The sequence below is a fragment of the Pyricularia grisea genome (genome assembly GCF_004355905.1).
Source record: "Pyricularia grisea strain NI907 chromosome Unknown Pyricularia_grisea_NI907_Scaffold_4, whole genome shotgun sequence".
NCBI classification, from domain to species: domain Eukaryota; kingdom Fungi; phylum Ascomycota; class Sordariomycetes; order Magnaporthales; family Pyriculariaceae; genus Pyricularia; species Pyricularia grisea.
This window is the reverse complement of record NW_022156718.1, coordinates 2,387,766-2,399,301: the sequence shown is the minus strand read 5'-3', so window position 1 is coordinate 2,399,301 and position 11,536 is coordinate 2,387,766. Positions and strand designations below refer to the sequence as shown.

The following is an 11,536-nucleotide window of genomic DNA, read 5'->3' as shown; positions in this document are numbered from 1 at the left end:
CAGCCTTCTATGCATAATATAGAGAGCAACCTGTTGGATGATAGACTTGGAGTGTATATGGACACTACACCACAGCAAGCAAGCAACACTGACTTTAGTTTTCTCATCTGCTGGGGAATCTGCCGATAGAACTGGTTAGCCTTTCGTTAGGGCTCTTATAATCTCGCCAGTTTTGAGCTGTCGAAGGGGACATCCAAATCTGGCATCGTTGAATCCTTACTCAGATATCATCAAAGAGTTTGTCATCAGAGATTATACACCGGGCAACGCAGTTCTGCCGGCCGACAAAGGTTTGGGTGAAGCGCCAAGTCCTCCTCATATGGGCGTTTGAGACTGTTGGTCTACTTTAATGGCTGATAACGATTGGCTTTTGGCCTCTAGCTGGCAAGGTAGGAACACAAGGAGGAAACGGCGCCGGTCTCTACGTGCCATCAACGAGGCGTCTTGTTATTAGGAACAAGTAACTAAGAGAGCACATATCCATCAGTACAATTCTTCTGTTCGCAGGTGAAAGACCGAAACACAAGGTGGGGAAACCAGTTGCTTGTGTGCACCGTACAAGCTTGCTATTGATGTCATCGGTTTGATCCACTCACTGCCTCTACAGCCACAAGATGGTGATTCACGTTTCTCAGCCGGAATGACTGAAGTGCCACTACATCTCTGGGGGCGCTATTGCCTAGGGCAAGGGGAGCGCTTCAAGCCCAGCACAGATGCCATTGCACATATCAGCCTTGGTCGTGTAAATTCAACCTTGATACGGCCATGGATTCCCTTATTTCAGGCGGGAATCAGGCCAGTTTATCTATGGGGAATGTGTTGTTGATTCTGGTGGTCATTCGGAAACGGCTTCCTTTTCCAATGTTGCCGTTGGAAAGCAAATGTGTGAAATTTGTGTATAAATTAGAGGAGGCAACCCTGGCCCTGCAGTTGGAAGAGAGTTGTAGGATGTTAGGAGGATATTAACTGAGGTGATTATATGAATTTCAAAATCCCAGTTCTCACGACAAATTGGAAATGCTAGTTGCATGTGTGTTCAGTTTCTTTCGATAGCAAATTATAAGAACAATCCAAAGTTTAAAGCTTCGTCAAGATCGGCATTTGTAACGTGATACTCAAAGTCGTGGCTTAATCAATTTATTTATTGAACTGTTCTAATCGCCGCTTTCAATTTACAATTTGGTTTCATTTGTGTTTGGTCTCCTCTCCCAAAGTAGCGAAGGCTATTTTCAGAATCGGTTACGTCCATTAGTGTTTTAAGGCTTAGGCGCGTGCTGTGTTAGTATAAATAGTATTTAGCTAATAAATGGGAAGTTAACTTACATTAAAATTAATCCATGCCGCGGTCTGTGGAGTAAATGGGTTGGGGTAATAGCGACACGCCTTTTTTTTCTTTGTCGCGGTTATGGAAAAAGTGTTGGGCCAAACGCCCTCAATAACCGAAAGTTCACATTTTTTGTCAAGTTCAAAATAGAAAGTTCCTTCCTTTGATTCAATTGCGAATTTGGTGGGCTCTTCCTGGGAGCCTGGATTGAAAATTGCGCAGCCATCTCTATTTTGGTGAACAAAATTCCAACTCATCGTCACTTCACACGCAAATGATAACGCATGTCCGGTAAAAAGGTTTAAAACCAGAAAAAAAAGGCTGGAACTTCATAATAAATATTTAATATAGCGGCCAAATGAATATATAAATAATAAAACACTGTGGTAAAGCGAAAATAAATTTAGTAAAAATACGGCAAAGATGTTGTGTAGCTTCAACGTTATGTATTTGGACAATTGGCGTATTAATGGTTAATGTATAAAGCATTGCGTAATTTACATACCTAAATAAACGCATAACAACGTTTTTTTATTTTAGATTTTTGGGCTAATTTTAAACAAAGTCATGCGTAATACATACGGCAGTTACTTAATTTAAACCGCCAGCAGCAAATTTAGCGTTTTTAAAATTATCGGGCACCCCGATTCAGGTTCTTTTATACTGTTGTTATTAACAGCGGAGATTAGAGTCTACTATTTATATAACGTGATAAAGTAAATTGTACTGCAGAATTAAATATAAATAATATCCACGATTTAAATCAAATAAAATTAAAAGTTAAATATTAAATTAACTTACATTAAAATTCATCCATATCGCGTTCTTTGGAGTCAATAGCTTGCCCTGCTCGGCACACGGTTTATATTCCTTTGTCGCTGCTATAGTAAACGTTGTGGGCCAGTCGCGTTCAATGATTGAAAGTTCGCATTTGTCGTGAAGGCCAAACACGATAGCTTTATCAGGCCCTGCTCCAACCGCGAATTTGGTGGGCTTGCCTGGGGAGCCTGGCTTAAATTTTGCGCAGCCATTTCTCTGTTCCAAAAGACTCCAATTCATCGTAACTTGACACCCAGCGTGACCCAGGTGATACCGCATTCCAGGCGGAAGGGTTTAAATTCTGAAAAGAAAAACGATGGAGGCTCATGATAATTACTTAGGATAGCGACCAAGTAAATATGTTAGTCTAATAATAAAGCAGTGTGGTATGGTTAAGAGAGTGATTGTTTGTAGCTAGCGTTGTTTACTTATATAATTGGCCCTATTAACAATTTGTATATAAAGCACTGCGTTATTTAATACCTAAGTAAGCGCATAGCAACTTGCATTATTTTATATATTTTTAGCTTATTTTACACGAAGCTTTGCGCAACGCATATGGCCGTTACTTAATTAAAACCGCCGGCAGCAAATTTAGCGTCCTTTGCATTACCGGGCACCCCGATTCAGGTAGTCTCAGGGCTCATCGCTGACCGGCCCGCGATCCACAATGTTCACATTATATCCGCAAAAGGTAGTAAAATAAGTAAATTGTATATTTTAAGATGCTGGAATAATTGATAAAATTAAAATAGAAAAAGCATACTAAAAATACCATTGAAGTTTTTATTTTAGGGTTGCTTTAAATGTATTCTATTATATTTATAAATTTAATTTATAAGGAGATATGAATTATTATCTTTAATTTATTAAGTTTTATTTTGATGTTTACATGAAAAGATTTATTTATAAGCTTTTAATTTAAGTACAATAGTATTTATAACTCTACTAATGTTAGGGTATAAAGCTTATTTATATAAAATTTCTTTAAATATAAGTTTGATATAAAATTAAAATAGCTTTCATTTGTTTATTTTATTTAAAATAAGTACTAAATAAAATTCAAATTTTATTATAATTAATACTTTATTTTATAAAATTATTATTATAAGGTATTTTTTAAAGTAGATTTCACGCGGATTCTTATTTATAATAGTGTTTAAATCGATAAAAGTTTGGTATTGTTAATGTTAAAACTGGTAATAATATAAACCCGTTTTAATTATAAACATTATATACATATTTTTACTACTATTTACCCGGTCATTTACAGCTTTATATTACATGATATATATACAGAAGCTTATAGAAATATGCTTACTTTAGCATTATTTCGTCCCCCACTTCCCAAGCCTTGTAAATTGTACTAAAAAAGGGAATAAAAACAAAATAAATCTAAAAAAGAAATATCGAAAAAATACCTTTATTAACGAATTAAAAACACCTATATTTTAACTCCATTAATTCAATTATTAAACATTTGAAAAAGACCGTTATTAATCATTTGGCTAATTACCATATCCAACGTACAACCCGTATATTTTTACGATTTTTATTCAATTGATTATTGCGGAATGTTGGTCAACGAATCGTCGAAAATACCTCCATAAGCGACGAAAATCGACAGATTGTCCTTAGACCTGAGCGATAGTGACTTTTATCTGGATTTACAGGTAAAAAATAAAGCCACGAATTAAACCGCGGTTTAGTCGTCAATAGCGCCGTTCAGGAATAAGCCCTGAAACTAGTGTAGAGCCACGTAATTTTAAAACATATAGCAGAGATTTTAACACATCTTTGCAGGATTGTAACCAATTACAGCTAAACAATTACCATATATGGGGATGTCGTTACTTTGTTTTATTGTTTTTACGGAAGGAGATGTGACCCGGTCTGAACAAGTGTTTTACATTCCGACGTGACATCCTTAGGTCCAGCCTCTCAGTCAACCACCCTATGAAAAACTACCCTGGTCCTCAAGATTCCTAACAGTCTTCCCTATAAATCAACCAAGGATCGATTTCGTTGTGCAACCGAAAGCGGGTAGCGAACAACTCTGGAGGCCGTTTCCAGCCATGGTGTGTTCCCTTGGTTCGCACAGCTCACTGCCACAGCTCTCTTTTGTCAACCAGGGTAGTCACTGCAATGCAAGGTGGGGGGTCTGTCTCTTGGGCGATCTGGCATAGCCTCAGCGACAGCGTTAATCTTGGCAACCCATTCTCCGTCGTTTTTACCTTCTAGTTCCAGGTTCTCATAGCCCCACTCTTCCGACAGGTCGGCACCATCGACAAGGTCAGTCAGATTAATTGTGTCGTTTCTTTCGATGTGGCTTTGCACCAAAACTTCCAACTTTGGGAACGGGATGTCGTTGAAACTTCTCGTAATATTTCCTGGCTTGACGTTAAAATGAACGTCGAAAGATGGCACCAAAACGAAAATAATGTTAATGCCGACGCGTTTGAAATGAGGATATGTGTGTATGAGAGAAAACGGTTGCGGAAGCATCGGTTTGGCAGGTTCGTAATCCGGGGAATTTTCAAAAATAGCTGTGGCCTTGTCCATCTGGTCTGTAGGTATGCAAATCTCCCAGTTCTAAAGACAGCGTAATTAGCAAGTATAACGCCCTTGCTGATTGAGAGAGAATGCGCATACGCTCCTGACCCTTTGCGCACCATAATAAATGAGCGCAGAGACCCCTTGAGCGCAACATGGAATCCCATGAGCTTCTAAAGTCCGTACAAACTCCTTAGCCTCGAGAGTTCCATGGCTGCTGAACGAGGGAATCGCATTTATTTCTGCGGTGTAGGTCTTGTCGGCCTCCATATGTGGTGAGGGCGGGCTGCGCCGCCTGTCCATGGGCGTAAGTCTGGTGTGTGTTTCGTTGTAATTTGTAATTATAAGTGTTTATTCATGGGCAGACATGCGAGCGGGTAGATCACGTGTGGAGCCACGTGATCTCAAAACACGTAACAGAGATTTTAACAAATCTCTAGTTATTGGATTGTAGATAATTATAAATAGATAATTACCATGCATGAGAATATACCGTTTAAATTTGTTATATTGTTTTTACCGATCGCAGGGATTACTTTATTCCTATTAACATGTACAGTACCTATAACAAGTTGGACTGTCGAGTCTGGTTTTAACCCCTTAAAGCCCCTATTTAGATATAGAGCTAAATGAATAAGTTCTTTTTCATACTGTTCCGGGTTGTCGCAACCTTCCTAAGAAATTCATTCCCTTTCGCCAGGCGGCGGGGGCCTTCCACCCCTTAAGCGCGTCTTGTGTCAAAAAGGGATATTAATTAGTTGAAAAATGGTAAATTAACTCACATTAAAGTTAATCCAACCCGCGTTTGTTTTGGTCCATACCGTGGGTTGGCCAACACACGCTTTTTCTTCCTTCCACGCTCCTATAGTAAACTTGAGTTTGGTCTGATGCTGTAAGAGTTTGCAGTTTTCGTCAAGTTCAAACTTGGAAATATCGCCCACAGCTGACTCAATTGTGAATTTGGTGGTCTGGCGTCCGGAGCCTGGTTTAAATGATATGCAGCCGTCTCTGTCTTCCAGAGGCGGATCCCACACCATTGTAACTTCACACTCGGCTGATACCGCATGGCCGACGAAAAGGTTTAAAACCAAAAAAGAAAAAGGTCCGAGCTTCATAATAAATATCTAATGTAGTTACCTGATAAATATGTTGGTAATAATGCAGTGTAGTAAAGTCGAAAAGAGAAAGAGAAGCAAAGAAAGATCTTTGCTAGCGTTTTTAAAAAATTGTCCGCATGAAAATATATTTACCCATACGGCATTGAATGGTATAAATAGCTAGGTTAGCGCGTAGCAGCCTATATAATTAAATGTATTTTTGAATAATTGTATGGACAGTTATGGGAAATGTAGATATAAGTTGCTTTAATTTTAACCACCAGCAGCAAATATAGCGCTGTTTAAATTATCGGGCACCCAGTTTTGCTTTTGTATTTTAGACCTTATTTTTACCCTCCACTAAAATTAGCACTTGCGGTTTCCATAAGATTATAAAGCGGTTTACAGTGCAACACAGAATATAAATATATTTCACGATCAAATACAAAAAAAGAAAGACGAGTCAAAACATCGTAATAAGAGAGAAAATAGTAGACGTATATTAAAAATAGAATAATTTATGCGCAGATATTAGTACATGAGTCAAAAAGAAAAGAAATAAAACACCAAATAGGGTACATGCCTGCAAGCAAGATGTAGAATTTAGTTATAATTATCGTGTTGTACGATCATTAAACCAATGAAACGACTTCAACTTTAAATCGTTGTTCTCATTTCACCTCCTGTTAGCCTTTTCTTCAAAATTCTCTCCTTACCTTTATTATAATCCTTTGCAAAAAACCCCTTTATTCCGGCCATTTGAATCCCTAGTTATACTATTTTCTGATTATAGACTTCAACCCTGGTTCAATTCACTTAACCTGGGCTCTTACCTCCTCACCGACAGATGCATTTGCGGTCTGCATTCGCCGTCCATGAAATATTGTGGCATTGTATCCCATAACCACATGCCAGAATTCGAATCCTATTACGTGCTCCAAAGATCAACTTTTCTAGAATTGACGGCTAGAGTTTTAATTAAAAATGTAGTTGGCTTACGATTCAAGAGTACTTGTTCCACTCTGTTGCGTAGGTGTTAAGTAGAAACAATGATTGGTTACTTGCTGCGACGGTAGTCTGTCTACCAATAATTACTTGGTAGGGTAAGGTGCTCGCAGAAGATCGCAACTTGGTGTTCACGTCAAAATTTTGGAATGGGAGGACTTGCGTCTTGAATATAGCAAGGCCGAGAGTACCTGCGAATATGGTGAAGGCGGCACATTGATTCAGGGCAGTAAATTAGATGTTGAATAAATCCCTGATGAAAAGGCTCGCGGTTCCACAGCGCGACAGTTACTTGATGCTGAGAACGTATTCTCAACTGACGCAGTTGGTGTCACTGGTGAGATTTGACCACCACCGAGTCACTTACAGTCAATTGACCCATTCTAGAAGCCCAAGAGGCCCGATCGCTTCATCAAGCATACCGCGGATACAAAATGGGTCATCTGTGTGGTAATGCTGTGCCAATGAGCTCCTCTTCATTGGCACAGCATTACCACTGGACAGAGAAGTTTGGTTCCATGATATAAGCTAATATGGACTTGTATCTTGATCCTCCGTACCCTATCCGGTCTTGCTGGCCGATGATGGAAATAGTTACAGACATCGATTGTATGTATAAGCCGAGTCTTCAAACCTCAAAACGAAACACGAGAAGAAAGAAGAGATCAAAAAACCATAGGCAGGTATTCATGCCAACTTGTGGTCGGCGCTCACAGACGGTTGTGAACAACCTCTCGCGGCATCAGTGATTCATAATGATAGGAAGCGGTGCTTCGAATACTGGGTCGTGCGCTATCAGACTAGGGCGCGTTGCCGTTTAACTTTGCTACTGTCCTTACTCACACCGAGATAGTGCGGAGTTACACGTGATTTAATAGATTGTCACGGCCTTGGCAACATGGTCTAACGGACAAACAACCACAACTAATGTTTATGACACCAAAGCTGAGGTGAAGTTATGCACGGGTCAAGATTTCTTTGGCAGGTTAAAAAGTAAACTACGGTAGCTCGCATGAATTCAGAATCACATACTGTTTTTGTGCCACAGCCGGAGAAAAATCATGTCATGGCGGCTGGTGGAAATCCTGTCGCGAGTCGTCTTTATGCGCAAAGCCACAGTTGGGACTTGAAAAGCAGGAATTTGTTGCCTAATATTTAAAATTTTTTGTTGAGTCTTTCAAATTCTATTCAAGCTTGATTCCTCCCTGACCTTTTGTGCTACTATGTCTTTGGTAGTTAAGCTACATACTAGGTCTGATCAAATATTCCCATAATGTTTAGTTAGTCGGAAATTATCTGAAAAGTGATCATACGCACGTGTTGTCATCACTTTGTACATTAGATCAAGATCTGGCGGCTGACAGCACACCCTATTATTTCGCTGCCTGAATGTCTTCGCCACTGTCCTTTGGTCGTGACATACCCTATCCTATCCACTAGTCTAGTTCCACTTTCTTTATGCAGAATCATATTCGTGCTGTAACTACCCAATAATCCCAATTATTCAAGCTGAAGCTCCGCAACATATCTTAAACAGGGTGAATATACAAAGCAGATCTTTGACCGCCGTCAATTCGGTCAATCAAACACCTACGTGCTTTCTTCATAAGATAGCCGCCAAGTTTCCCAACAACAGAAGTGTAATCTCATCTGGCCTCGACCGCCGCGGCATAACGACCCTTCTTCTTGAGGCCGGGGCATTCTACGTTACAGTCAGTATGCCCTGTACTGCATGAAGCCCCGTCAATCTCAAACGGATACCCGGCAACAATCGTTGTGATTATCCCCGTCGGCTTGTGGTCCATAGTATAGACTTGAACAATGCACTCCAAGGCTGTGATACTTGGAAGCATCAAAGCAGCGACAGCAAGGACGGAGACTTTGAACTGCATTGCAAAGGTGGTGAAAACCTTTTTTTTTTTTTTTGGTAAGCTTTGGTTAACGTAAATGCAAAATGTAAATTTATGGAATAATGGCATTACTCACAGGACCTCCTGGAATTGCCTTCGAGAAGACAGGAATAGTGAAGCTTGAAGTGAAGGGTGTTTGTAATGGCAGACAGCAGATGTTGAGTGATGAGCCAAAGCAAAAAAGAAAAAGAAAAGATATTGTATGAGTATCTAACGGGCCTTTATAGATGATCGGGGCTTCGACAGAGGTCATCGTGATTTTATAAATAGAAAGCTACTATAATATTGCTGCATATTATAAGACGGTAAGCAGCTGAAAAAGTCGTTGGCGCACGAAACGAGAATCATCCTTCAGGTAATGATATTAGACCCCAGTATAATACCTGGAAATAGCGGTCAAATTTGTGATTTCATGCACCTGTCAGGGCAGGCAGGTTCCCATCCTTGGTAAATAGTGTACAAAACCCCAGGCTCGAGAGACTCTATCATACAAGGCACAAAGTAGTACTAGATCCATGTGCGACCTTTGTTACAAGATACATTACTTTATACTTAAAGTGATTAACACCAATGACTGTAAGCTTGTAGTCCAAACTCAGGGCTTGTGACGGCCAAATAACTCGCAAGAACTGGTAGACTTGGAATCACGTTTAAGGCTGCTTGCTGGACAAAAAGTCGACTATGCGACGGACACTCATGTACATCCCGGCAAGCCCCACGCAACAACGTTCGGCCACCTTTTACAGCGCTGGTGTAACTTGGGTGTAATAAACCACCAAGGCCCCGCCCAAACTAGCATTGTGCTTTTCATTTGGCAGTTTGCCTTGATTCTCCATTGTGAGGCTTGCTAGGTGGCAACCGTGGGGCTGGGTGCCAAGCCGGTCCTCTCAACAGGAGTCCGAGTGACGTGCGGGACCATGGTATTGAGGGCCGACTTTAAGCGTTGGCCGTAAGCGAGCAGGTTATAATCAGTATCCAAGCTCTTGGTAGCTATTCAATTTACCATATTAGTCATATATTGTGCAGTTGCGATTTTATTTGTGTGGCCCAAAAGTTAAATCCATGGCCCTCTACTATGGCATCTGGCGAAAGATCCACTCTCCTGCCACCGTACGTATATGCGTGGACATTTACCAGGTTTGTCATGAGCGGGAGGAGTCAAGTACCTAAATTTCTTTTTTATCAAGAGTATTACCAAAGTCGCAACGCCCACAAGGCCCACGCCACTGGACAGTAGAGACAGGGGAGGCATATGTTTCACGCCACCATAGTACAATAGCCGATTTTTAATCCTGGTTGACTTTGGAGCCATTTGGGCGGTGGAAGCGAAATTTGTTATTAATGTCCGTGAAGCGGGTCTTACCATTGCCGGGCGGCTGCTCTTCTTCTGTACTCTGGTGGTATGGGTAAAAATCAACCCCCTTGTACAACGTCCGCTGGTGTGGACCTTGTGGCCTTTGCCGAATTTGGTAATAGTTTTAAACAACATAGCAAATTACGTACTTGGTGGTTCCCGCGAAAGATTAAGTTAGTAAAGGCCCACGCATATACATACTGTGACAAGGGGTGGCTTTTATGCCTCATACCATACATAGTACGCTATTGGAAATAGCCCAATTTGCACGGTACAATAGGAAAGGTTGATTTTAGTAAAGTCCCTTGGTTCCGAAGTAACAGAGCACCCGCATGGGGAAATTTCACGATGCAAACGTTGGAAGATTCGTGGGCTGAAGCTTCTAACCATGCACGCGCGCGATATTGGACATCTCTGGAGCAAGTTGGTATGCAACAATGTATTTATTCTGATGGCTGTGTGTCCGAATCAGCTTAGGCTTTTATTCATGTGCAAGATTCAGATCCTACAAGCACAGCCTTGGCCCAGCTTTAAAATTGTATTCATTAAGAGAAGTCAAGTCCCATCGAGTCATCAGCATGAAAGTCCAATTGCAAGTCTATTGAAGTCAGAGCTATGGTGTATGCAAACAAAACTTTACAAAATCTTATTCTCCACATGAAAGCATGAGAGACCGCATTTAACTAGACTTGCTCACCTTCATTAGTCTCATTATGCGAATTGAAGCTCGAGATTATCATGCAGGACAACCTCCTTGACAACATCCAGCCCCTCAACCTTTCTGGCCAGATCTCTAAGCGCCGGGTACTCCTCAGCCATGTTGAATTTGAACCAGTAGCCCCAGACATAAAAAATGTACAGGTAAAAGTCAGCCACGGTGAAGTAGCCGTCGACCCCCAGCCCGAGTCCTTGAGTGTCACCGACCCGCAGTCTCTCGTCGATCCTGACCAGGCCGGCTTTCAAGCGCTGCATCCCCATCTCCTTGATCCCAGGATGGCCGACCTCCTCCGTGGTGAATTTGAGCGGGGCTAGACTGGGAGTCAACCCCAGGCCCTGGACGGAACCCGCAAGCCACGAGACCCACTCAACCACCTTGGCGTGCTCGAGCGGGGTCCTGCCGTAGACGTGCTTGTCCTCGGCCAGGGACGAGATGTAGGCCGTTACGGCCTCGATTTCGGTGATGACCGTCTTGGTGCTGTTGTTGTTGTTGCCATCATCGCTGCCCTGAACGGTGAGTGTAGGCACGACGCCCTTGTGGTTGAGTTTGGTGTAGTCCTCAGCCGAGAAGCTGCCATCGGCCGCCTCGAGCCGGGGTTTGGTCGGCGGTCCGTCGCTTCTCCGCATCGCGACGCACTCGTGTGGTATTTCTAGGTATTTGAGGAGAATATGTGGCAGCATGGAGCAGGCTTTATCGCTGCGGTAGAGCGTCACGGTTGCCATTTTGCTCTTGTTTGGTTCTGTTGTTTGATAGATG

General features: G+C 41.7%; 3 protein-coding genes across 3 annotated transcripts; all 3 read right to left on the bottom strand.

Annotated features, from left to right (window-relative positions):
• Positions 1-4,267: 4,267 nt before the first annotated feature.
• Positions 4,268-4,999, bottom strand: PgNI_07409 (uncharacterized protein; the record flags this gene model as incomplete). Its single annotated transcript, XM_031127422.1, has 2 exons — positions 4,268-4,735; positions 4,883-4,999. 2 exons carry the CDS (start codon positions 4,997-4,999, stop codon positions 4,268-4,270), a joined length of 585 nt encoding a protein of 194 aa, XP_030981592.1.
• A 3,445-nt stretch (positions 5,000-8,444) lies between these two features.
• On the bottom strand, positions 8,445-8,961 carry PgNI_07408 (uncharacterized protein; the record flags this gene model as incomplete). The annotated part of the gene is made up of 3 exons (XM_031127421.1): positions 8,445-8,708; positions 8,785-8,827; positions 8,924-8,961. The coding sequence occupies 3 exons, from the start codon at positions 8,959-8,961 to the stop codon at positions 8,445-8,447; spliced, it is 345 nt and encodes a 114-aa protein (XP_030981591.1).
• Positions 8,962-10,773: 1,812 nt separating this feature from the next.
• PgNI_07407 (uncharacterized protein) lies at positions 10,774-11,502 on the bottom strand (the record flags this gene model as incomplete). Its single annotated transcript, XM_031127420.1, has 1 exon — positions 10,774-11,502. The coding sequence occupies one exon, from the start codon at positions 11,500-11,502 to the stop codon at positions 10,774-10,776; it is 729 nt and encodes a 242-aa protein (XP_030980585.1).
• Positions 11,503-11,536: the final 34 nt, after the last annotated feature.